We start from the raw sequence: 27,750 nt of genomic DNA on the forward strand, positions 1-27,750 counted from the left end.
TTTGGAATTTAACATTCTTTTTTATAGCATACCATCCATATCAAATTGAACCTTGTACACATATTTGAGTTCTTTAATATGATGATTTCCTAGGTCATTCTAAAGATTTTATTGAATGAAGTATGTGTATTCATGTATATATATATATATATATATATATATATATATTTTCTAATTTTTAACAAAAATATACTTGCTTGGTTCATTTGATGCAAGTGTTATTAAAACATTGAAATTGGGAAGTATCAATTATCACAAAGTTTGATTGGATGTTTTTATGCATAATAAAGTTATTGAGTCAGTTCTTAGGGCTTAAAAATTCAAACAGTATTATTTCAGTTTATGTATACCTGTATTTCATATTTGTGTTCATTTCTGTTCAATCTGATTCTAAGTTGCATTATCTCAGCACAAAACTCATTGAAGCTCTATGGTGAAGGGCAAGTGTCAAGATGTGTTCTCTTTGAAAGGTTGTATCCATGTAGACTTGTAACACAATGACCCCATTGGTTCATTTTAAAAATGTCATTGATTACGCATAACAATATCAATGCTAACAATACCAACCATCACAAAAAAACAAAAAAAAACAAAAAAACAAAAACAAAATCTATTAAAAGATAGTTAACAGGTGAGAATGCAAGAATCCAGCTGGAGAGAGAGAGAGATAGAGAGAGAGATAGAGAGAGAGAGAGAGATCCATTAAAACAAACTTTTCCCGCTTCATTTTGTTATTTTAAGATTTTGAATTGATTTTGAAAGGCAACAAAATGGTTAGAATCTAACAGTCTTACATCTACTTCTTGTTAATATTATTATTATTATTGTCAAAATTATCTTCATAATCATGCCCATTGCATGGACTAGGTCAAGGGATGGAACCAGAGACAAATGAGACAAAGACAAACACAACTAAAGGGGAAACCCCACAAACACAGAAAAATTGTTTTTGTTTTCATCTTTGTCTGTTTGTTACTGCTTTGTGGAGCTGTGTTGGGTCTGGACAGGTCCTTCAGAATGAGGGTGGCAATGCTTCGGAATGTGGGGTTAGGGTTGGATGTGGACTGTGTAGCAAGGTGCAATTAATTAATTCATAAGTAATGACTGCATGAGATCAGATCCTGTAAAGGGGGGTTGTAGCTGGATAAATACAAAATAGCGTTTGAGACTAGGTCTTGGTCTGACAGGTATCACCTCTTGTGGCCTCTAAAATGGGGTTAGGAGGTAGAAAAAACCATTACCCTTATTAGCTTAGCCTCCAATTGGAGGGATGAAATTGATGGTGCCACCTAATTTGGTGATGACCGCAGCCCACTACCACCTCCACTACTATGGCCACTCCTACCACCAGCTACTACTGGAAAGGAGCTAAGGGAGACCTGCTGCCATTGCCACATAGATTCCTCGGCTTCCATATGATAATTTATGATTATTATCATTATTATTGCAAAACAAAATGGACACCAATTTGCATGTGAGTTGATTCATCCACTCATTTATTTATCCATCCTCCCTAGTCTCTCACTGTAGTTGTCTGCATTAGCACTTCCAGTTCCCAATTCAGATCTATTTGTTTTTGATTGTGTTGTTGTATTATTTGTTTCCCTCCCTCAGCTGCACCTACTAGTAGGCTTGTCTGCTTATAAAAATCCAAAAGGCTCCCGTGATGCCTTCTTTCTGATTCTTTTTTTATTCTTTTTTGTTATTTTTTATTATTTTATTGTTGCCTGCCCCTTTCACTTGAGGATTTGTCTTCAACAATCCTACAACATTTGGCTCCCCTTTCCCATATGATTTTGCTTTTTCTTCCCCTGCCTTTCCATGGTTGTGTTTGGAAGAGAAGGGCACTGGAAGGGGCTCTGACAAAAAAACCAATAACCATGGGAGGCATCTCATGTCAATAAGAATATAAAATAGAAACAGAACAAACATACAAACAAACAAACAAACAAGGGCAGTTTGCTCACTCACTCACTCATTCACTCTGGGTACTATGTCTGTGCACTGAATCACTCACAGACTGACTCCCTCCCTCATTTGCTTGCATGATCAACTGGGGGGGGGGGGGGTAAGGCAATCCAATCTTGCCTGCAATGAAATGGGATGGAATCAGAGCCCATCATGCAGACAACATTCCCACAAAAACCATAATTTTGTAGCACCTGTATGAATAGGTAACATGAATTAGATGTATATGTATGTAAGGATAGATAATTTACCTTAATTTGGTGGGCTTCCTCTCTGCACTGCCTGGAGTGAGTGCACATTCAGAGTTGATTAAGTTTTAGGGTTATTTGTTCGTTGTTAAGGTAATGGAACCTCTGTTTCCAAGAATAATAAGAAGAAGAATAATAAGAATAGTGTTGTACTGCATGTGCACACCCATTCATTGCTGCATTGCTTTTTCCCCAATGGGGGCATGTGAAATCAGCATTCATGAGGAGGGGAACTCACAACAATCCTCACCCTATTCATGTTCCCTTCAATGTTCCTCTTCATGTTCCCCTTCATGTTCCATGTGGGCTTTTTGTTCAAGAGATGCAATCCCTAGAGGATGAGAGAGAGACAACATGCTGTGAGAATCACCCACAGAAATGAATGCTCTTTGGAAAAACCTGAAGCAGTCCAATCCACCTACCATAACTTAACATAACATGGAGTTTATGGGAATATTCTTCTCTACTTCCTTGTCTGTATGTCCAAGTTAGTAAGATTCTTATTCTCCAATTGTTGATTTTAGTTTTAGGGGGTGAGTGTTTGTGTTTGTGCAGGGGAATATTTTTGGTGAATGAGTGCCCATTAAATGAGATTCCCCACTAACACAGGAATTGTGGGCTGCAGATTATCCAACTACATTTACCAAAGGCAGATTGTTCTACTGTAGAACCCATTTCATGCTCTCACAATGCTATTCTTGTATAGAATTGTGTGCATGAGGTGATATCAATGTCCAAAGACTGCTACTTCACAATCTGCATATTAATTGCAAAGACTGCAGTGTGTGTGTTAGTGTGTATATACATATATAAATATTTATATATATATATATATATATATATATATATACACACATCTGCACACACACACATCATGCTATATTTGGTTCAAATGTTCACAAAAACTTGCACAACACTTATCAATTACTGAGTATCACAGTATTTACAAGTAACTAATGTGAATAATATGGTTGAACCTCAGGTACTTGAAGGAATGTGTTCAAAAACAAGTTTTAGCATCCCATAGAGGTGTTTGCCATGTGGTTATTGCATAATTACAGCAGGTCACAAAGAAACTGTATTAAACACATGATAAAAGTTAGTAAAATCATGTTGGACTGTAAAAAGTGTGCTTGCACTAAAATTTCAAATAAAAACATATCACTGAACAATGAATTTGACGACTAATGTATATGTCTTCATGTGTAAAATCTTGTATGCTTGACCTCCAGCAACAAAGTATTTTTCTGGAGGAAAAAAAGTGTAAATGACAAAAAATGAGATGAGAATGAAGCAGGTATATGTACGTGGTTTGTTGTTCAAAGAGAGTCCATTGTTGTGTTAGTGACGTAATAGGAGCCCAAAAGATCTACAAGGCAAGATTATCCTGCCAGAATCGCACTGTGCTGACAAATGGATACAAGCTTCAAAGGTTCCTGTGCCACAGAAGTCACACACAACTTTGGCTCTACTCAAAGGAGGTGACACTCAGAGAGAGAGAGAGAGAGAGAGAGAGAGAGATGGATCAATATAATATCACAGGGGATGAGTTGTGTCCAAGGCTTTTGCTGAAAGCCATGGCTTACGTTAGAGTTCACAGTGCACTCCCAGACAAAGCCATTGTGGCATTGAATCTGATTTCATCCCACAGCCCACCTCATCAGAGAATCCAAATCCCGATGGGTCAGAATTAGAATGGATTTGTTCAGGGTAGCCCTCCCTCCCCTCCCTCCCCTCCCTCCCCTCCCTCATGCTGAGGGGCATTTGTCATTGGGTAACTTATTCCTACTGGAAGTGCCCAAACCTCAGGTTGTGTGTTCAATGGCCATCACTGATGGTGGAACCCAACTTACCCTTGGGATGTTGTCAAGTTCTCATACATATTTGTGACATCATGCTCTCTGCTGAAATTTGATCTCAATTCCACTTCACAACCTTCAATGCTTTGTTGGATAATAACTATTGATTGTTGTTGCTGTAATATACAAGGTTCATCCATTTCAATGGATTGGGTGTAATAAAATACAAATAGTGTCCAATTTTATTCTTTGTTTTTATTGGAACCAATCATGAATTATTTTATTATATGTTGAGTTATGCCTACTTTAATTGGCTATCATGTCACTATGTTGGTTGTAAATTACTGAAACTTTTCAATTATAAATCATTTTAGCTCTAAAACTAGAAATATGTTATAATAACTACCTTTGATTCCATCTAATAAGACGTGAGATACTAAAATCTGATTTTTTTTATTTTTTACTTTTTCTTAATATATCATCCCTTCAAATTCTACCAATTTTTTTTACTCCATCCTATATATTTAAACTTCTTCTTGTCACTCCATATTTCTATTTTTAAGGGTTTACTATTCTTTTTGTGTACCAATGTTTTGTAATCAATTTTTTTCTGATAAATAACCATTACAGACTAAAAATTTAAATTAAGAGATTAAATAATCATTGTTCATTTCTTCAAGAACATTTTCCACAATCCCTATTATTGGAGACTTATTGTAATTTTTTGCAAAATTATATATATATATATATATATATATATATATTTCCATTGCATATAAGATCAATTTAAAGGATAAGAATGTTCTTAGGCAACAGAGTTGTAAAAAATTTGAATTTTGGATTTTTTATTTTTTACTCACTATGCATTAACTACTATCTTTTAATGCCAAATTATTAAACTTTACAGTATTTTATTGGTCCAAAACTTGTACTTTATTAGTCAAGGATTTATTCAAATTATTTGGATTAATCTCTATTTATAGATATTAATACTGATATACACTTTGAGATCAAATGGAATATTTTTAGTAATAACCATTAATTATTTATCCCTGTTAATAAATTTATAGAAATGAGTCCTCCTTTATTTAATCTAAAGTCCCTTAATATTTTCATTTTAGAAGAGCTCAATTTACAAACTATGTTGGCACAAGCATCTGAAAATGTGACCATTGCTGTATGCCAAAATTAATATTTTTATGTCATTAAACCATTTTTTGTTTTTATTATTATTAACTTCAAGAATTGTTTAGAGAACCTAAAGACCTTGCACGTTCTTTTCCTTTTTCTTTTTAAATTTTTTATATAGAGTAAAAATGTTAATAATGTAAATTTGGAGATTCCAACCAAGTAAATTCCAAACAACATAGAATGATAGGATCTTTCTTGCTGAAATTCTTTTATAAATTTTATCCTTATCTATTTTATTTTATTTTTATTTATGACTATTTTTTTGACCATGCACTCTACTTGTAGTCAATTGGAATTATCAAGTAAAATTAGACCATTATTTGACTTTGACTTATGGTTTTGTTTAAATTAATTATATGCAAGTTGAAGATTTAGATATTAAAATCATGTAGTTGCAAAGATTTAAAACCTCACTTAGATCTAAGTGTATTATGGCTTTATATAGACAATTATACAAAAATCATACTTTTGGTTTGAATTTACAACATACATTCCAAAAAAAAACCTTTCTTTAACATAAAAATGCTTCAATATCTTTTTATTAAAAAAAATATATAGTTATGATTTCTCAAAAAACTTTGAATTAGCCACCAAATTTGGTATTTACTAAGATAAAGATGAAAAAAATAAATATAAAAACTGTTAGTATTTATGTTTAGGAGTGACATATCAAAGTGTGCTTAATACTAGCAATTTAATATATTTTTTTATTTTTTTATTTTATTGAAATGTAATTAGTTTCAAGAATTTGGAGTATGTCTTACGTGATTATTATTTTTTTTATCCATTTTGGTCTTGGTTGTTTTCGATTTTGCAAATGAGTATTGTATTTATTCAAATTAATTAATGATCGAGATAAGAAATACGATTAACAAAAAAATCTTTGATATGTTTATACTAGTGTGTTTTTTTTTTTTTTTTTTTTTTTTTTTTAAGTATTAACATATAATTATTGAAAAACTAAATATGTTTAATTCAAAAAATTACTCTATTATTTTGAAATCTCAAATTTTTGCTTAAAATGATAGCTTAAAAATTTCAATAACTACTTGAAAGTTATAAGAATCTAAATTAATTTCTAATCTTAAATCAAATTTTAAATTTAAAGTATTTTTTTAGACTTTTTTTTACAAATGTATCATTTATTAAAAGAAAATTTTCTTACCTATGTAAATAATAGCTTTCTAGATTTTATCTTTTAATTTTATTTTTTCAACATAAAATTGGATGTTCCAGCATCGAGTTTCATACAATTGGTGATCTTTTGGTATAAATATTAATTTTATAGAATTAAAGAATATGTATGTACTAAGTTTCTGATTAGATTTTATCTTTTAATTTCTCTATTTATTTTTAGTGAGTTTTAAAACTTCAGACTTAGGATGTTTTTCCTTTTATTTCTTTTGAGGAGTTTTTAGAGCCACTATCTCTATTAGTTTCCTACTTAACTCTTTGTTATAATCTCTTAGCTTTTTATTCTTGTTCTCTTATTTGATTTAGTTTACTTTGCATGATGTATAACCAAGAGGCCTTGGTTACTGTACATTGAAAATTTGAAATACTAACCACCTCTATTTCATGGCATGTATGTGTAGCCAGCATGTCAATACAACCTAATTCTAGCTTTGACCACTGCACAACATTTTGTGAAAGAAGAACACATGTTGTGTACATGGTAGCCAATGCATTTAAATTGTATTACTTTTCAAAATGACCACCATGTGCAAATGCAGAAAACACAAGAACACACCATTAACATCACAAATGTACTATTAATCCGACCTGGCCAATGAACCATCATAGAACATTCACTCATACAATTATCCATTGATCTAAATTTATTCACTTTTAAAGATACATCTTACTTTTATGCATTAACTAACCTCTAAACAAGACAGATCATGTACCATTGGATGCCAAGTGCTATACAATTTTGATTAGAATTGACATCCTTGGAGTGGTAAGAATGGAATGAGACCATGGGCCTTTCATGTGGTTGGTTGGCAATAGGATGCACCTTAACATGGGTCCCATGCCTGCACTACAAATGGTAGTCTTAGCATATCAGTGGATGTACAGAGTACTCTATTTTAAAAACGCAACAACATCAACAACAACAACAAGTAACATGCTGACAGGCAGGTTTAGGTTTACACCCATGTTCACTGTGCTAATGCTACTTGTTAGTAACAAAAACCTAGCAACAAAATTAATCAAAGTCAATGAAAGTGCCTTTAATACCCTGGTGCATAGAATTAGGCTGTGATACTGTGGGTGATGGTGGCAAACCCTAAATTTGTGTGTGTGTGTGAAGGAGGGAGGAACTAGAAGGAAGCCAGCAAGTTGCCACTGGATGAAATGGCAGCAGGGGCAAAGCACGATGGAAATGAATGAATTTGCGGGGATGAAGAAAGGAATTAGAACAAAGATGAGGGGTGCTGCAGGAGAGACATTGGAGAATGGGACTGTGCATGGCAAGGACCACATTGAACAGAGTGCCTTGAAGATGGATGGATGAAGTAGTGGATGCACAGAGTGAAGAAGTGCTTACATAGCATGGGGCCAGGTCTTGTCCGTTTTGCCCCTTTTTCTTAGTCCCCATTTCCAATTCTAATTCCAATAGTGTTGATGGTGTTTCTGCTTCTGCAGTTGCAATGATGCCCCTCTCTTCCTTCTTCTTTTTCTCCTTTTTATATATTCCTTCTTTTTTATTATTGTCTTCTTTTACAGATTTTTTATTTTTATTTCATGTGCTTTTTTCCTGATCATCCCATACTCAAGTGGTGCTATTCCCAAAGCTGGGTCCAATTCCACCGGCCTAGCAAAGAGGACCAAATCTTTGGACCAAATCCTTTCTCACAAGTGGGACACTCTCTCCCCCCTTCCCTCTTTGCCATGGCCATATGACCCCACCTATTTTTGTACTTCTTCTTCTTCTTCTTCTGCTGCTGCTGCTACTCATATTTTTCATATTTTTACAATTGTGATTGTTAAATTGGTTCCAAGTTGGCCATCAGGAAAGTAATCCCCAAGCCCCACCACCACTTTTTGTTTTAATTATTATTTTAATGACTTGGAATGCTACCCATTTTTAAACAGTAACAGAGGCACTTTACTTACAAAATCTGCATTTTCTAATTACATTTGTACATATAAAATATATATCCCCACACTATGCATACATGTATTTAAGAATGCACATTTATGAAGTTACAAATTATCAAATATTGTTAGTATTACATCTGATGTTGTATTCTTTATGGAACTTCTAAAGTGTTTGCACACACCACTATTCATGGAATTCATTACTTACCTCCTACTACTTTTGTGAAAATAATTGCATCACCAAAGTTAACATTCTGGTGGCAAGTGTATCTGTCCATGTATAAGACAAATGAAGGAAAGTACAATGAAGTTATTTTATGTGGTAATATTCTATTGAAAAAAATGCTTGCAGGATTGCAGGATCATATAACTTGTTTACTCGAGGGTCTGCATATGGGGACTAATGTAGAACTTCCTCACAAATAACATAACAAAAAGAAAATAAAAAGAAAAATTGCAAAAAATGTGTAAGTTCCATTGAAACACATGGATCTCACACAAAATTTGCTGCAACATTTATGACTTCATTTAATTGGTTTGATGAAAATCTCAAAATTGATAACACTGAACATGATTCTAAAATAGGGCATGTTTCTGGAACTGAAGAAGCATGGCATCAGACTTCACTAACCTTTTTGAAAGAATTATATAACCATGATGTTTGCATAAGTAGTTTAATCTACCTTGCAATGTTTTTGCAGAAATTCATCCTTACAAAATTGGTTGAAATGCAAGAATTTGCATTACTCTGTGAATGTGTGTGTGCATGTGTGCATGCATGTATGTGCACACACACTTGAATACATTATTACACACACATAAATATCCACAATATCAACACATGAATTCATTGTCATAGTTACCAAGTGATGACCACAAGATAACATTGCAAAGTAGTAGTAAATGTTAAACTATAGCTTTAATAAGGGAATTAGAAGAATGTGCTGAAATTGAGTTAGAATTCATTTTCATCCACTGGCACTCATTTGGGCAATGTAGAATAAAAAATTCCAACCAAATTTTGGTTTCTTTTAAGATGAATTTCTTTAGGCAATCAATTCTGAAAATTGTTTCATAATACACCACCACATTTGTTTTCGAAAGAGACAAATATTCAAGTGGGACAAAATTTTGATTAATTATTGATTCACACTAGTACAGTATTTTTTACTGTTTTGGATGGGTTAGAACAAGATGAGAAGAGCCTTCTGTTTTGAATCGATCAAAGTTTAGAATTGATTTATGTTACATTACACAAAACCAAGTTTATTTTCCATCTACCCAAAGGCATCTCATCTCAAAGACATGACTCACATTGCCAACTAATTATTATTTGAAAATAAAATCATTAGTATATGACAAAAAATATGTGGATGTAAATAGTAGAACTGAAATACCATTTTATACTACAATAAGAACAATAGATTTAAAAATCAGGAAGAATACAAAAGAAATGTTATTGAGAACAAAAATGATCTTGATATATATATATATATATATATATATATATTCAAACACAAACATATACATATATGCATGTGCATTTTTTTTTGTATATGTTCATTTATGTTATGATAAATTTGCAGATAAACTAAATAGGTATATCATGAATTTAATTCTGAAAAAATAAAATAAAAAATAAAAAACTAAAAACTTTCTACACATTCTTTGTATCTTTATTATTATAATTATTTTCTTTTAATCTACTAATGAGTAAGTGCATATTCTTGAGAAAATTTCAGGAGCACAAACACTTATTAGAATTAAAATTTACATGTGAAGTTTTGTAATGGTGAACATTGTATTTTTGATAATTAAAAATATGTTGTAACACAATTGAGTTGCTCTCTAATAAACACAAGAGAAAAAAGCTAAAGATAACATCAATCATGTTGGTTTTTTAACTCTGGAAGACAGATCCAACACAAGTTTACTGTAATGTATTAATATTTGACTTAGAAATTTTCTAAGAGTGATGGGAAGTTTTTTTTCAATGTAATGTAGGTATGAGATTTTAGTTGTTTACTATTACACTGAAGAAACTTTAAAATGAAACATTTAGCTTTGTCACAATACTTCATGAAAGCCAACTATTTTAACATAGATATTTCAATTAAACTCGTAAACATTCATGACTTTGTTTTACAAGCACACATGAAAATGTGTTTTTTAAAATGATTGATGCACTTAAGTATAAGGAGGAAGTGAGAAAGAAATGGTAATTTTGTTGAATTAATTTGCAATCTATACAATAATAGATATTTGATACAGGTTTAGGCTGAGGCAAAAAAAAAAAAAAAAAAAAAGGCAGTTTCTTTGGTGGTGAAAGAGAACATTACATATTATGTGGTAAATTCTCTCACCTTTTGTAATATTAAAATTTTGTAATAATCATCTATGGTCCATTATTCATTTAAAGTTTTTTTTTTTTTTTTTTTTCCAATTTTTAAATAATGTGCATGGACTGCATTATTACAACAGCAAAATTTGGGACATTTCAACCTCAAATTATTTCATTGTTTGTATACAATAGAATAATGGCATATATGGGCCTACAGCTGTGAACAAGGTGGGGACTTTTCCTTGATCCAGCTCAATTAACATGTAGCATTAAATAGAAAATAAATTTAAAATCCATAGCATGCATGTCACCACTCCTTGAGCAGCACATCAAATTTGCAATTTATTTTTTTGAATCAGGAATAGATACCCTAACGAGATGTAAAAAGGCAAATGAATTTCATGAATAAGTTAAATGTAATTCTTTTTGGAATATATATTTGACTCTTAGATGTAGAAGTCAAATTCAAAGAGTGAAAAATAATATCTAACAATTGTATGGGGAGATGTTTTTGGAAATATACTCTTCAAAGTCTAGTGATTACTTGCTTGATTTGATGAAGGTTAGTTGATGGTTACAAAGTGTAAGAACCCCGTTCATCATACTGCAACTCATAAACATGTGGAAGCATTCATTTAATTTGTTTTTGGGTTCTCACCACAAGTGCATTGGAGGCTCTTCTCCCATGCAACCCATGTGCAAGCAAACCCCTACAGCCCCTTCACATCTTTTACTTTCCCCATTCCTTAGCTTTTGCCTTTCTCATTTCTTTCTCTTTTTCCTTTCCCCTTATCCACATGGGCAGCTTGCAATGTAAGATGTAATGGGCTTTTCTTACACAATAATTACATTAATCTCATTATACCATTTTAAATAGCTTGCAGAATTTTTTGATTTACCTATTTACAAGAAATGGACTCAGCCATACTTTCAAATCAGATTCACATTTTTTTTTCATGTTTGTTTGTGTGTTGTTTTTCTTTTTGTTTTTATTTTTTTCTATGTATATCAATGATTGAAGTAGAAATAACTAGCATTATTAGAACACATACCAGAGATGTTGTGATTCAAGTGTGGTTTATGGAGGTGAGTGTTGTTAAACACATATATCTGTACTAGATATCTATTGTGGCATACATACTTTAATTCACACAACTATGAAATGATTTTTTTTTGAAGTCAAACTTTAAATCATTAAACTAGATGCCTACAGGCACTGTTTATAAGAAAATCTCCACGATGAAGAGCATTGTCTTCATTTCTTCAAAGTATTACTATTTTAGTGTATATCTTTCTTGAAATAATACTATATTGCAAAGCATCAACAAAAATAAATAAATAAATAAATAAGATATATAGAAGTTGATAACAGGATCTACGACATTTGTTTCAAAATATGAGTTTACAATTTTTCTTTTGCAATCATAAATTCATGCATAAACATGTTGATTAACCAATGGGAAAAAGAAAAGAAAATAAAAATGCAATAAGAAGTAAATGTGTATCACAATCTATCTTTTGTTGGTTTAGGTGTTATGGCAATATACTAGCAAAAATGAAACGTTTTCTATACTTTTTTGTGACTGTGTCCAAAACACCCAATTTATTGAAAATCCTTCACAAAATCTTTTTCTATACTACTAACAACTTGAATCTACAATGAATTTCAATTAGAACATCTCTACCCTTCTATCTTAATCACAATGTTTAATTGATAATCACTCTTCTTTCCCCTTTTTCACTCATCTGAGACCGAAATAAAACTACGTCAACGCAGAAGATGAGTACATCCAGATAGTGAGCCGATTAACTTGGACATGGAAAGGGCAGTGAGCGGGCAAGATGAAATCCTTTACGGGCAGTTATTCGGTCACCGAGAAATAAAATATATACTGGCAGAGATTGGCAGTCATGAATAGAAATGTACGAGATCTGAGGATGTGTTGGCCAAATTCGGCTACAGTAATGAGCCGCTTTGGCATCTTCCATCCAGAGTCCAGACGATCGAGTTCCCACGTTCCCACGTTCCTCTCAGCCTCCACATGTGTCCATGACGTGGCAATTCCGTGGCAAGAATCTTCATTGTTCTGAGCCAACTGGAGGGTACGTGTATGGTGTATGGAATCGTAGATAAATACGCTACGTGGGCAGTGGCGAATACTCTTGCCACGTCTGTCATCGAGTGAGCAGTGTAAGAACTTGTCTAAACATTTTTCTTCATTGGAGAAGTGAAGACATTTTATTTTTATTTTTTTGCGTGATTGAAGATTTAAACATGTATGTGCATGTCCAAAAATATGTTACCTATTAAAAAAAAAACCCCCAAAAAACCAAATACTTTCCAGCTTTTTGAGGTTGTCCTCTATCCAAAAGGTACTCATAGGGACAATCCATGGTCACCACTCTAACTTTTGCTATTAGGATTTGGAAAATATGGAAATTTGATTGACCACCATTACTTATATAAATTTACACACACAATGAAAAAAATTAGTGTGTTTTCTTGCAAAAACATTTTTATGCCGGCTTTAAATTTAGATATAATATATCAAAAACAAAGTTTATTCCTTTTTATACATGTTCATATAGAGAGAATGATAGAGAAGAGTACACACAAAGTATTTTATTTTATCTTGAAATTTTTTTCATGTGTTCAAACAATAAAATATGCAATTCATAATTGGGAATGCAAATGTGAAACAAAACTTAGTAAATTTAGTAGACAAGCCATTCTGATTCTCTACCCCCCCCCCCATTTCCAACTTATAGAGTGGGGTATTTCTAATCAATTTGATATGATAATAATGATCAATTCTGACACCTCATGGTTTTGCATTACTTAATTCACATTGTCTAAACTCCATGGTGCCATTGGGTAAGAAATTAAGAATTTCAACTCAAAAAAATTGTTGGAAAATTAACCATTCTCAATTTTGTAACCAACCATTGGTTGGAATTAGGTTAGCCTATATGTCATATTTGTGTCAAACAAGATCTTGAGCTAAAAAATTAGTTATAATCATATTTTTGGGGAAAATAATGTGAAACACCAATAATCCTCTTTATTTCTATTTCCCTACACAAAGATTTTTATTTTTATTTTTCATACATATACTGCAAACATGCTAAAATACTTAAGTTATTGGAAATGGGTCAGCTACCTTTATTGATTAAAATGTATTGCACATTGTGCACCCAAGAAGGTTTCAAAGCTGTTGAGTTCTTTGGCACCCTTCAAACAATATATTGTCTCAAATGTGGTCTATTAATCAAATTCCATTGTGCAGCAAAGCTTCATGGCCTTTCCTAAGGTAATCAACCCCTTCTGTAAAAAGAAAATTAAACCTCCCTCCTGCAAGGCAATGAAAAAATTAGAATATAAAATAAGAAGTAGAGACGAATATAGAAAAAAATATCCATTGAAGCATGGAATTTATCTTTTGAAGATTGATGCATGCAATCAATGTACTTTGTTCTGAATGTACCTTTCAGCTTTTGTTTTACTTTTCTTCCAATCTAATGACAAAGTCTACAATTGAAAGGAATTGCAATTTTTTTAGATACCAATTGGATATTTAACAAAAAATGGTGTTTTAAATTTTATTTTTGATTTAAGATGTTTTTTCCCCACCAAATGACATCCAAGTACTAGATTTTCTTTGTAAATAATTCATCATGATTGTAAAGTTCACTAGAATAATTTTATTCTTAAACTCTTTTAGTAGATGGATTGAATGGATCTGAACAATTTCTACCAATTAAAGACATGTATGAAGGAAGTTCAAACCCAAACTACAATCAAATGAAATACATGCTGGCATGTTTTTGAAGAACAAAAGCACCAGTCTTATTTTTGAATTTTCTTTGTAAGAAGTCATGCATTTACACATAGAATATCTTGCTGATCTGATCTCACTTGTATGCATGCATCTATCCATTTGATGCTTATCTTTGTTTATTAGAAGTATGTCGATAAGAAACATCCAATTCCCATTTTAGAAAATAATATCAATACATGCTCTCATCATTTTTTATACCAATTGCATGAAATTAGTGTATCAATTATGTTGACAAGCAATGAAATGCTCTAGTAAGTTCATCAACTGTGTGGAATAATTGGAGCCAAACATTGAAACAAATTTGTGATGCTGATCCTCACAATTGAACCGTATATTTTAATTATGCAATAAAATCGAAAATGATACAGATAATGCTGGATTAGTCACCCACCTAAAAATATATGTTATAAAGTGTTGAGGTGATTTCTCCAGTGGCAGGGTAACAACACCACACTGAGGTGGCACAGCATGCACATTGCCATCCCTACAGGGTGCTCCTCCTGTGGTCCTGGCAAAAGCTGTTTGCAAAATTTGCTCTAAATTGTACCTATCAGTCTATTGCCAAATTATTTGACAGATTTTATGTGTTTTGAGATTGTTCTTTAAAATTTTGAAACTTGAGAATACTGTAAATGACACATATCCTGAAACAGTGGGTTTCCTTTACTATTATGAATAGAAAAAGAGGGAGGGAGGGCTGAGTGGGCAAGAGAAGCATTGGTAGTGATGATACAACTTGAATTCAAACTCTTTCTTAAGAGGGTTTTAAAAAATGGTGTAGAGTTTGAGAATTCCAACCATTTAGTATTGCGCCAAGATTTCAGCTTTGAAACTAATTTTTGATAAGTTTTGCATATCACTGTGTACAGGTTCTCCATTAGTTGCAACAGGAGGAGCACATCTTGCTCTTAGTTGATTCATTCCACCGCTTTACAGGAAGTTAACTGGTAGAGGCTTTATTGTATTATTGGGCTGTTCAAATAAAACAATTAGATTTTTTGATTTGAATGAAACACATGAAATTTGAACTGCTCCTTGAAATGCAATTATTAAATGGGCACATGAAAATTGATGAACATGAATAGATGAAGCAACAAAGTCGGTCAGTATCCCAGGGCATCTCACAGGCTTCTAAAATTTGGCTTTTATGGAACAAAATTGAAGAAATGGTCCCTCGGGCAATTTGTCCAAATTGAGGCATGGGCGGCAACCCCAAAGGGCCCACCGGGAACACCGGGAACACCCAGTCCCACTCTTGTTGACGAATGTCATCGATGATGAGGTGCTGGACTGGGGGGCTCTCAGTGGATGAATGTTGCCCCATCTCAGACTTGGTCGCATCCACCCCGGCCGTCGATCAGATAAAGATCGACGCACAGCAAGCGAAGAATCCAAATGGATTCCCTGTCGTTTTAATGAGGCGTTATGGGAACGTATGTGGGGAACAGCACTCGGGGAACGAACGAACCCATGAGGACGGGAATAGGTCGTGCAGGGAGGGAAGGAGGTTCGTCGACTTGTGGGATGTTGTTGTTGTGCAACTGCAACTACTATTGAGGGATGATTTTGAACAGTTCAATGGCCCGGTCTCGTGATTAATGCCCAGCCTTTTGGGGGCTGAATGGAATTTTTCAACTGACCCCGGGATAAAGAATATTATTATTATACAAATTTGCCACCATTGCTTTTAAGTAATGTAGGTGGACAAAGAGCTACTGAAACCCTAAATAGAGAGCTACCCGACGGGAGAAACTTGGCCTCGTGGGAGGGAAGATCCAGTCGCCCCTCGTCCCCGTCCCCGTCCCTCCCTTTCCTGGCCCCTCTTTCCCGACCTCTTCTGCCACGTCACCGCCTTCCTTCGGCCCAGATTGAGCGTGACCCACCCACACTTCATCCATCCATCCGATGAAACTTCTGCTAAATTCCACTCTTCAATTCCCAGTTCCCTCTACTGCATCGATTATTTTTTTAAATGGGGGTGGGGGTGTGAGAGGAAGATATCAAGGAATGAATGACCATACTAATTCTTTGTCCCTCGATTATTTATATATTTGGAACATTATGATCGGCGAAGGCAAGGAAAATAATATCTCCATGTCCCAGCTCTTTCTATTGATGAATGGTATATGAATACCCCCCTCTCCCCTCCTTAAAATCAGCTTCATTCGTTTCCTTTCTCTTCATATAATTAATTAATAAAAGGATTGAATTTCCTGGGATATGCAAAAAAGGTTTTTACAAGAAGCTTGTCATCAGTGCATTGCAGAAATGCAAGTTGGGGGCTCCAGAATTCAAAAAGTGGACCAGGCTTGGTGTATTTTTTATTTTATTTTCCTTGTTGACTAGTCCATGAATCCTTTTTAGGGTTGTGGATTTGATGGCCTCTTCACTTGGTAACCCCCAATTAAGGTCAAGGACATGCTGTTGAAGGCAGACGACAACAAAAGGGGAACGAGGGGCCCCCTCCATTATTCCAAAACTTGTCCAAGGGATAGAGAAACTTTGGACAATGGATGGAACAAAAACAGATGATGGCCCCATCAGGGAAAGAAAGCTCTCCATCTCTCCCTTCTCCCCTCAAAGAGCAAACTATTCTTGTTTGCTAAAAGGAGTCAACACAAATTAATTAAAGTTTGGTCAAGTTCATTAACTCATGGCTCTTGTGATTTGTTAACAAATATTGTAACCCATTGATTGGTCTGTAGGTTACTTTGCCATTTGTGCACTTAAAATTCTAACTCAGAACATTACATGCAGAATGGGATTCTTTTTGGGTATAACAGTGATTGGCTGATCCTCATTGATGTTAATGCTGTATACCATATTGTATTTGATTTTTTAAGGTTTTTATTATATCGAGAGATCACATCATACGAAAATATTGTGAAATAGAAATATTTAGTCAACTAGTATTATTAAAACTAATAACTGGTGAGTAGCAATTGCAAAATCAAAAGCCAAAAAGTTGGAATTATGTCTGCAATCTTTTTATGTTTACCAATGTTAATATTGTATATTTTGAAGCATATTGCACTGAATGGTGATATAGGCACCACATTGTATTCTCTATGACACAATTAATTTGGCACTAAGAATGATAGAATATACATAGAATTTAGTTCAATGAATAATTATACAAAATGGCATTTTTTGATGCTGAGTGCAAAACATTCAAACATGCTAATTTAGTAGGTTTTTCAGATTTTATTTTAGTTTCAAATGGAGTATGTATTTTCAATGGTTTATTTTTATTTTAGAACAAGGAATGTATATATATATATATATATATATATAATGCAATGGATCGATAATTTATACAGGATCACAAAAGTTTGAATTGAATTGTAGCTTATAAAAGTGCAGTTTGAAAAAAGGTTGAATCCAGTGATTAATTTTGAATACATCACAGCAAAAATATTTCAAAAGCTGCATAAATATTTAATTTCAAATGAAAAAAATTCCACTCATCCAATAATATGTTTTGTTTCAGTTTATTCTATTGTAATGTTGAAAAACTGGAGTAGATCTTGCTGTTTTTGTGAAAAGAAAAATCATATGACATTTAAGAGAATATTGCAATTAGGTAGAAATCCTAGGCTCAATTTTTTAATTTCTATAATATTGTGAAAAAATAAATATTACAACTAATGTGAAATGTATGCAGGTTTTATTAACTTATTTTTCAAATGAAAATAGCTTTTGAGTGACCTTTAGATCTATAAACAAAAAATGATTCAAGTTGAATTTTGCATCACAATAACAATCTCAATCACTAATGTTGTAATAATTTCAAATCACATTTAACTTTATCTGAACTACATGCATTTGAAAATTTACCGTAGTTGGCATTTTTTTTCTTGTTTATGGATATTTACATTCTTGTGACTTATAATGATTCGTTCATACTTTCATGGATCTCGTGATTATTCATTAGTTCACTCATTTTTTTATTCTCTTTTTTAGTCCCTCCAAAAGTTGCTGATAAAATTTAAAAACCTTCAATTTTTCATTTGAAATTTGATGTATATCTTCTTGCAGATGGTGTTTAATGTCTAATATGTTTTATGATAAAGCAAAGGCAATGAACATTACATTTTTTTTTTTTTTTTTTGAAAAAAGAGCAAGTTTTGCAAGACTGTAGCTGTGCAATGCATACATTTTATTTTTTATTAATCAAAGTACAGCACAAATAAGAATTATACTGCAATCTAAATTACACATGGATTTATAATGGTAAGAATATACACAGTGTTAATTATGGATAGAAGAAAATCTTACAAATGTTTTTATAAAAACTACATGGTAATTGATAGAGGAAGAAAAGTAATTTGGCATGTCAAATTTCAAGAATGATAACATGGTACAACCATGATTAAAAAATTACTAAATTTTCGAATGTATGTATATATATATATATATATATATATATAATGTTGGTTGTTTAAATTTCTATTGTTACATAACTAACATCCAAGAGTTATTATTGGACATTTTGTAGGTAAAATGTTAGAATATCCTTGAATTTAAAAAATAAAAGAGAATCACATGTTCTCTTATTTTAATATTTAATAAAGCAACTATAATGTAGATGAATATATATGTCATGTGCAAGCTCAATTAGTTTTTTATGTTTTTATGTTTTTTTTAAAAAAATCATTCACATGGAAAAATTCAAGTGTTACATATTTAATTAAATGTTTAACATTAAAAAATGTCTATGTGTGTGCATGCAAGAAGCTTGGAGAATACTGTGAAGTGGAACATGCAAATGGTTGAAATAATCATTACCACTGACACTTGGTGTATTCACTTCACATTCCAACATTTTATTCTATTCAGGAATTAAAATGACAAGTCATTGCATTTTAGGTGTGGAACACAGCAGTTCATGTCGAACTAACCACACCAAACATTCCACTAGGATTTGAAGAACTTTCCAGTCATGTCATGTATTACCCCTCTCATGTGAAAAATATGTAGCAAGGCTACATAAAATTGACTTCTTTGTGAGATGCCTCTTCTTGACAATGTACTTTCATCATCACCATCATTATCAGCATTGGAAGTAACAATTTATGACAGACAGGCTCTAGGGAAAGTGGAGGAGAGTAACACAGAGCCTTGTCTGATGTGAGGCAATTTGCACAGGAACTGAGCATTTCAAAAGCCTCGGCCACTGTTGGGTTTGTCGCAATAAATTGTAAAGGAATCGATCGAGAAAGATATGACGAGGGCTGGATCCGACTGACGACGCAATGGGGAGGCGGAGAGAGTGTCTTTATAAATTTTCCTGCAAGTAAAAGTTTGCAAGGAATCCTGCGTCATTTGCAAAGCTGGGCCCAGCAGAGTGCGCAGGAGGACGAGGGTAGAGCAAAGCACACAAGGGAGACACAGCAGACCGACACGTTCTCACAGTGAGAGAGAGAGAGAGAGAGAGAGGGGGGGGGAGGGAGAGAGAGACGCAAGCAGGCCAGTCTGGACTGGTTCTTTGGTTACGTTCCCTTTTCTTAGCGGGTCGTCGTCGTCATCATCATCGTCATCGTCGTTGCAGCGTTAGTTTCGCAACTACAAGACTGATGCAACGCCTCGCAATCCTCTTCTTCTACGCTTCTGAATTCTCCCAAATTTTGCTACCCCGATCCACAACCCGCACCGCGGGTGTTCCTTTCCGTCTCCTCCGCAACTTCGAGGTGCATTCTGTCCGGTCGGTCGGGACTGCACCGCATTCCTGGAGAGGGCTGCCGTCTCTCTCTGCTTGATTGCGTTCCTGTTAACTAGTAACACACGCTGTAATAGCTTGGGAGGGTCGTCGTCCTCAGGATTCTCTACTGGGGATTTTGGGCTCATCCCGACGACCTCTGGTTTCTTCAGGACAGCGACAGTAAAGCAAGTATGACCATCTGGATCATATTTGCAACTTGTTTAGCAGGACAGCTAGGTTGCTGAATGACACAGGCCTTTTGATATGTGCGACGTGTGTTTCTCAAGAACTTCGGTAGACACTTGCAGTGAGCGTTGTCATTAGTTGGACAGTTGCTTATCAATTAGAGACGTTGACAACTCATGCAGGTGGTGGAAGAAGTTCGCCGGGTTCACAGGGTCTCATCCTTGTTCCGGTGCAATGAGGTTATTTACCTCGTTCTCGATGCTGTAATTCAGGTAGCTAACCCTTTGAGCGCCTTCTTGTCAGTGCGCACAAGGGACTGAGAGCAAAACCTGCAGGACCTTCTGTTGACAGACACGGAAAGCTGGGATTTCAGCTAGTGTGGGGTTCGCTGTGCAGATGCTCAGGCCTTGGGAAGTCGTCGGAACAAAGCCTTGAGGTACCCACATGGGTTCAGTGGCTTTGGTCGAACTAGGTCCTCCGGGCATGTTGAGTTGCAGACGATCTCAATTTGTTGTGGTACCACCTACACAGAACTATTTCTTTGAGCGGCGTCATTTTGAGAGCATGGTCTTTAACGCAAGCGCACTCGAGCATCGAGTTGAGTTGTGCAAATGACTGTCCACGCTCTCAAGAGTCGAAGGCTATTCTTTGTAATTAGTTAGGAGCTCCCAACATCGGCCGAGATCGAAGCAGATTCATTTCGGGGTGGAGATGCTGTAAAAGAAGAGAAGGCAAGGACTCATGATGATGACTCAATGATGCCCGTTGTCAGTAGTCATCATCACACTTCAGACGGTACCTTCATGATCCAAGTAATGAAACTGGAATCTGAAGCCACGAGTTGCGGCTATTAAGTGGTCATAGAAACTTGGAGTACCTGATTGAACATCCTGAGGAAAGTACCTAGTGCAAATAAGACACGGAGTAGCATCAATATAGAAGCTTAAGTGCGCATACAGAAGGTCCTTCTCGGTCATCGGGTCACTTTCCCACTTGCAACCGTGAAGGTTTCGTGCATTATCATCGATCCGAGCATGGAGCAAGTGGAAGACAGCTACAAAGAATATCTAAAGGAACCTCACTCTTCTCGCCTTCCTTGAAAGACCACGTGCGAAGAGTTCTTACAACACTCGCTCGTGCTTACAGAGAACAAGTTAACAAGATCTTCATATGAAGCACTCGAAGACTCCGGAAACTAGTTAGGCCAACTTAGACCGCGCAATTTCAGGTGGAACTTCAAGCCCAAGCGAGTTCGTATCGCCCCAACATTAACTTGATTTGTTCTTCCACTTACTCTCACTGGACAAGCTCAGAGTAATGAGTGTGTGACAAGCTTCTGCCAGTATCGGGTTGAAGGCATTTCAGCTTCGAACATAACGATTAGGGCATATCACAACTAACGCCTGATGCAAGAGCGGCGAGCCTCATGTGCACTTGGTGCAGTTTGGGTAGGGCGGTGTGCCTTTTTCCTCGCAAACACTGAGTGATCAGGGATATGCATGAAGTCCATGAACAACTGGCTCACGTTTTCTCTAAAATCCCCTCATTTGGCCCTTGACGCGGTGAAGCAGTTAGCTGACCCCGTCAACCACCAGGTTCGTAGTACAAATAGCCTCATACTGTCAAGTATGTCGCACAACCACAACAGCTTGGGGGGCTATCAAGACTCAGCAAACGATTGTTACAATTCTCTTCGTAGCAGCAGCGATGGTGGCAACTCAACTTCCGGCCAAGGCCTGGAGATGATGCGGTCAGATGGATCCCTTTGTATCATGGAGGCCCTCAGCAGGTCGCACAGTGCAGGTTAGAATGCCATTATTCTCCCTACCTTTAACTTCAAAGTCATGCAGGTTACAATTTTACGACTAGAATAACACTACCTCCGGACAATGTGATCCAGACAGTTGCTTCTGAAGCTTCGAAAATGCGTCGCCTGTATATTCACACCTGTCGGTCATCTGTATTGGCAGTGACGATGCCTTTCCAGTTTCTTGTTGATCTGAAAATGACTATACTGAAGAATACTGGCGATTACTACACTATTAGGGTCTGATCCTTCAATTTAACCTGATCCATATTGACATGGTTCGAGGGAGCCTGCCATCCTAGTAAATACTGACATTTTCGTGTCTAAACCTCACCAAGTCACAGCTCGCTCAACACGTTGTGACTGCGGGAAGGTCGCAGTGATGGCATGAGCCTGAGCTTCTCACGTTGATCTTTCTGAGTGACTGGGTTGTGCACTTGAGGTGAGACCCATGTAAGAAAGTGAGCATCACATCATCCTATCAATCGCGATTGTAGACAGTTGGACCCATCGCTAAGGATATTTCACTTACACTCAGCAGCTTAACCTGTTGTTGTGGATACAAGAGCAAATACTTCGAATTCTAAACCCTCATTGTACGGACAAGGTAATGCTACTAGACAAACAGAAATACCATCTAGCTTACTTGAGTGTACGGATGACACAAGGTCAGGTAAATTGGCCCAAGTCATTTGCATTTGACACACGCTCTGAGATACTGCGTAAATGTTCATTCGCTACACACTAGTGTGTCTATTTGAGACAGGACGGACCTATTCCGACCGCTCCTTAAGGCGTTGACATAGTCAACAAAGGGATCTTCTTAGAATCTATACGGACGATGAATAGTTACCCTTCAACCCACTGCACTTACAGAATCTAGTAACTGTTCCTTTATGAAGACCTTTTCAATGCTCGAAAACAGAGCGATGGCGAAAATGACAACACATACGCATCACTTGACGATTCCTTCTTTGCTATTGTGACCTCCTTAGCTTCATTCCACCTCGCAGAACTACCTCTTGAGTTCGAGCATCATGTAGGCTTAGTAACAATAGCGATGCTATCTGCTCCTCCATCCACGCGGTTGATAGTATCTGCACCCCGGACGGATTTGTCCTTCGTGATCCTGTGAAGCTATGAAAATTGTGTAGATGCTCTTCATGAGCCGTTTGCTTCTATCTCTGAGATGGATTTGTTACAGCTACTGCTTTAGGAGAACGTATTGCCGAAAAGTCCTTCTCAAGCCGATACTAGTAGTCTCCCCCACATCATTGCGCACTAGTCGAGAAGACTGGTTGATGTTTCGACTGGCTTCCACAACTTGTGTAAAGTCAAGTTCCTGGACTTCTCAGCCTTGTAGGCATGCCTCAGGCTTCGTAACAGTCTCACTTGTTCAGGAGTCCAGGTCAAGGATGTTGTCATCCTCCAAGTATCACGATTTTACTTGAAAGTGCTTGGGTCTCACCTATGCACATCATGAAACGTCTACGCTTACCAGGTGCAAGTTGAACGTGTGAGGTGCCGTAAGTCGAAGATGGCACAAATGCTAACGTCTGCGTGTGCTCCTGGGAGACTGATGGTTGAGAGTTGTGTTGGTCCTTGTGGGTGGACAGCAGAGCATTGGCCGCAGCAGCGCGGCATGCAGTCGGATGGCGGAATCCAGCAGCATACCCTTTTGACGGCCGATCAGCTGTCGAGGCTGACGCGCAACGGAGGCGCCGGTGATCAGCAGTTGACGGGTTCCCACAGCCACTACGAGCTGCAGAGCAGCGGTACGGAGACGCGCGACGGGCCGAAGCTGGAGGACTTTCTGGGCGGCGCGTCGTTGGGTGGACAATACTCGGACCGGGAGGCGCAGCAACAGCAGTTGGACTCGCTGTACTACAACGCCGGAAACCCGGGTGCAAGTTACGGGCGCGACGGGCAGTCGCGCATCAACGTGAACTTGCCATACTCATCTCAGACGGGCGGAGGGTCTCTGCACGACGTGCCCTCGTCGTATCACGTGGCGTACGGTAGGGTTCAGGATCAATCCAGCCTGACGAACCCGCAAGGGTACGAGCACCAGCAGTCCCGAGTGCAGCACGAGCTGCAGGAGAGCAATTTGCTGGCAGGCAGCCGGTTGCACCCGCAGAACCTCCTGCAAGCGGCACTGGACCAATCCGCGACTGCGGAGCTGTTGTCGGATTGCGCGCTGCAGCTGCCGTCGGGAGGTTCACCGAATCCGGGGAGCGAGGACTATGGATTGAAGACGTGGCTGCGGCATCAGGCGGCCGCGGAGAAGAGGGTGCTGAACGGCTTGAGTGGGCTGCAACCTCTGACGCTGTCCATGAGCGCCGGGTCCCATCAGAGCAACGGGTCCGCTGCGGTGCACGGCGGCGGACAGCTACCGATCGCGGAGAGTCCGACGGGGCCTGAGCCGCGAAAGCGCGGCGCCGGGCGAGCTGGGAGCAAGGAGCCATCCCCGCGCAAGTCCATCGACACGTTTGGGCAGAGAACATCCGTGTACAGGGGCGTGACTAGGTGGGTGTGGATGGGTGCGAGCTGTATGTTGTGAGCGAGTGAGGGTCGGTCGCAGATGTGTTGCAGTGGGAGTTGGGAGGGAAACATGTGATGGGAGGGGGCGGAATGGGTGCAGGCGGGGCAGAATTGGTTGGTTGACAGTGGATGTGGGTGGGGCGGATAGGAAGGTGGTGGGTGCGGAGGGTGTGGGGAATCTGATTTGTGGTCTGAGGACGTTGGAGTGCATTGTGTTATTGGATGGTAGGCATCGGTGGACTGGACGGTACGAGGCTCATCTGTGGGACAACAGTTGTAGAAAGGAGGGGCAGACTCGGAAGGGACGGCAAGGTACGACGTGCAAATTGTGAAGCGCAGAGAGGGTGGTTTTGGTGTGAGGCGTTGGAGGTTGTTGAGTGGAACGCGTGAGGTGTTGGAGAATGTGAGGATGCGCGGATGCGGAGTGATTGTTTTGCGGTGCGCGGTTTGTGGCGAGTCTAACGGTGCGGGTGAACTGCGAGATGTGGAACAGTGTACTTGGGAGGCTACGACAAAGAGGAGAAAGCGGCGAGGGCGTACGACTTGGCGGCACTGAAATACTGGGGTCCCAACACGACCATCAACTTCCCGGTACGTGATGAGTGGTGTGGTGAGATGGGGTTTGAGGCGGTTGACAGTTGAGGGGCGGAGTGGCAGGGATGGGTTGGGTGCGGTGCTGATGACCGTGGAATGGTGGATGGGTGTGCAACAGTTGAGTACGTATGAGGCGGAGCTGGAGGAGATGAAGAACATGTCTCGGCAGGAGTATGTGGCGTCGTTGAGAAGGTAAAGAGTGGGGAGGTTGTGATGGTGAGTGTGAGTGTGAATGTGCGTTGGTGCGGGTGTAGGGTCCAGAAATAGATGAGGAGAGATTGTGGGACGCGGGAAGCGGGTGCGGGTGTGCGGCGAGGGCGCTGCAGAGGAAGGTGGCGGAGCGGAGTGGGAGAATGGGGCGACGATGAGCGCGGTTCTGAAGTGGTGGAAGTGTTGTTGGAACGTGGTGTGGGCAGGAAAAGCAGCGGGTTTTCTCGAGGGGCATCGATGTACCGAGGGGTGACGAGGCACCATCAGCACGGGAGGTGGCAGGCACGGATTGGGCGCGTGGCCGGGAACAAGGACCTGTACCTGGGCACTTACAGTGAGTGGCAGTTTGACTTGGGGGTTTGCAGAGGAGGAGGGGGTTTGTATGTGTTGTTGGGATGTGGAGGGAGATGTGCAGTTGCAGCAGACGTGGGGATCTGATCCAACGGTCGGCGTGGCGTGGGTGTGTGTGAGTCAGGCACGCAGGAGGAAGCAGCAGAGGCATACGACCTGGCGGCGATAAAATTCCGTGGAATCAACGCCGTGACAAACTTCGACATCTCTCGGTACGACGCCGGTCGGATCCAGCAGGCAGGTGCGAGTGGGCATCATGGAGCGGAGGCCATGAAGGCGGCGAAGGAAGCGGAGGTGGCGGCGATGCAGTCCCGAGTTGGTGCGACGGCAAGTCAAATGCACAGCCACAGCCAGAGTCAGGTGAACGAAGAGCAGCAGACGTCTACCCATTCGACGGGCGGGCCGGGGAGCCAGCTGACGTCGGAGGTGTTGTCGGGTCAAGGGGGGCTGTCGAAAAACCTGATGGAGTGGCAGATGCTGTATCAGCAGCAGGCTCGAAACAGCTGGGAATCGAGCTCGCGGGAGGAGAGCCAGCGGGCACGGTTGGGATTCGGAGTGGATTCGATGCGGGCCCCGAGCACGCAATCGAAGTTCCCGCCGCCGACGAACGGGATGCTGCTGCGGAACCTGATGGGATTGGAGGCACTGCCACAGGATCAGAACAGAAGGGGCGGCGAGAGTTCGTGCTCCGGGAACGGGGGACTACTGGGGCAGGGAATGCCGAGCTCCGGGAGCATGATGAGCACGTCAGGGTTCGAGGGCGGGGGATCGAGCGCATACCAGAGCGGCGACGGGAGGGCGTTGAACTCGCCACCGATGAGCAACTCGGCGTACCAGCAGCAGGGGCAGCAGGGGGGGCAGGGGGGGCAAGGGAGCGTGGACAGGGGGGCTGTGGTGGACAGTCCGAAGAATTCGGTGGGCGAGAGCGAGGAGGCGAGCTCGAAAAGCTCGGCGTACGATCCGGTGTTGCAGGGGGAGCTATCCCGGAGCGGAATTTTGTACATGTCGCCAGGGTCGGGGTCGCAAGGGAAGATGGGAAGCTATGTGGAGAGCAACCCGATGTCGCCGTGGATCAGCAGCAATGCGGCGACAGTGCAGGGACTGGCGGGTCGGTCGAACTTGAGCATGGGTGGGCACATGGGGTCGGGTCCCATTTTTGCGCACTCGTGGAACGAATGAGAATGAGGTAGAGAGTAGGAATGGGCGGTAGTTAGGGTAGGAAGACAGATCAGATCGGTAATGGTGTAAAGGCAATCAGGTTGAGCACTCGGGCCGTCGAATAGTTGCGGGGGAGATGATCGACGTGCGTCGTTTGGAGTGCGGTTCAGCGTGTGAACAAGGTTTTTGGCTCTCTACCCTGAGTGAAAGAAAAGGGGAGGGAAGTGGGTCCGATATTTAGCACAGTTCTACAGATGGTAAGTGTTGATACAGAGATATACGGTACGAGGCCCCCAGACATTGACATTGGCGGCATGTAAAATTGATCGATGGCGATGATGATTTTCCGCCCGTTGTGCGCGGGAACAATTCATTTCATGGGCGCAGTTAGGTGGAGGGGAATTGATGTTCATAGTACAATAATGATGGCAACGGTTTTGGTGAGACTTGTGTGTGCATTTGTGGAGTTGTGGTGGGGAGGGTGGGCCGTGTCTCATGGTGTGTGTCGGCTGGGATGGGTGGTTCGGGGGTCGTCGGTGTGGTGCCGTGGGAGTTGTATAGAAGTGGTGTTTCCGAGCAGTCCTAGGGCTTTGCAAATGAGTTGATTGGTTGCAGAAGGTTGAAGCCTCAGACGGCTTATTGATCTCTGATAGTGTAGACGAGCATGCTGGTTTTGGACTTTTGATGATTGTGCTCTGTTTGGCTTTCATG

At 38.9% G+C, this 27,750-nt stretch overlaps 1 protein-coding gene across 3 annotated transcripts; it reads left to right on the forward strand.

Moving 5' to 3' along the window:
* The first annotated feature begins 20,474 nt into the window (after positions 1-20,474).
* Positions 20,475-27,485, forward strand: LOC112292371 (uncharacterized). 3 transcript variants are annotated; one of them, XM_024540763.3, is made up of 7 exons: positions 20,475-22,181; positions 23,802-24,711; positions 24,956-25,038; positions 25,220-25,317; positions 25,439-25,512; positions 25,737-25,864; positions 26,006-27,485. In XM_024540763.3, exons 1-7 carry the CDS (start codon positions 21,878-21,880, stop codon positions 27,058-27,060), a joined length of 2,652 nt encoding a protein of 883 aa, XP_024396531.1. In that variant the 5' UTR covers positions 20,475-21,877; the 3' UTR covers positions 27,061-27,485. The 3 variants fall into 3 exon arrangements, with proteins under 3 accessions (XP_024396531.1, XP_024396532.1, XP_090112749.1); XM_024540764.3 differs by having other exon boundaries at positions 23,805-24,711; XM_090256623.1 differs by lacking the exon at positions 20,475-22,181 and having other exon boundaries at positions 22,320-24,711.
* The last annotated feature ends 265 nt before the right edge of the window (positions 27,486-27,750 follow it).

This window comes from Physcomitrium patens, chromosome 15, assembly GCF_059467195.1.
Source record: "Physcomitrium patens ecotype Gransden chromosome 15, ASM5946719v1, whole genome shotgun sequence".
Taxonomy (NCBI): Eukaryota; Viridiplantae; Streptophyta; class Bryopsida; order Funariales; family Funariaceae; genus Physcomitrium; species Physcomitrium patens.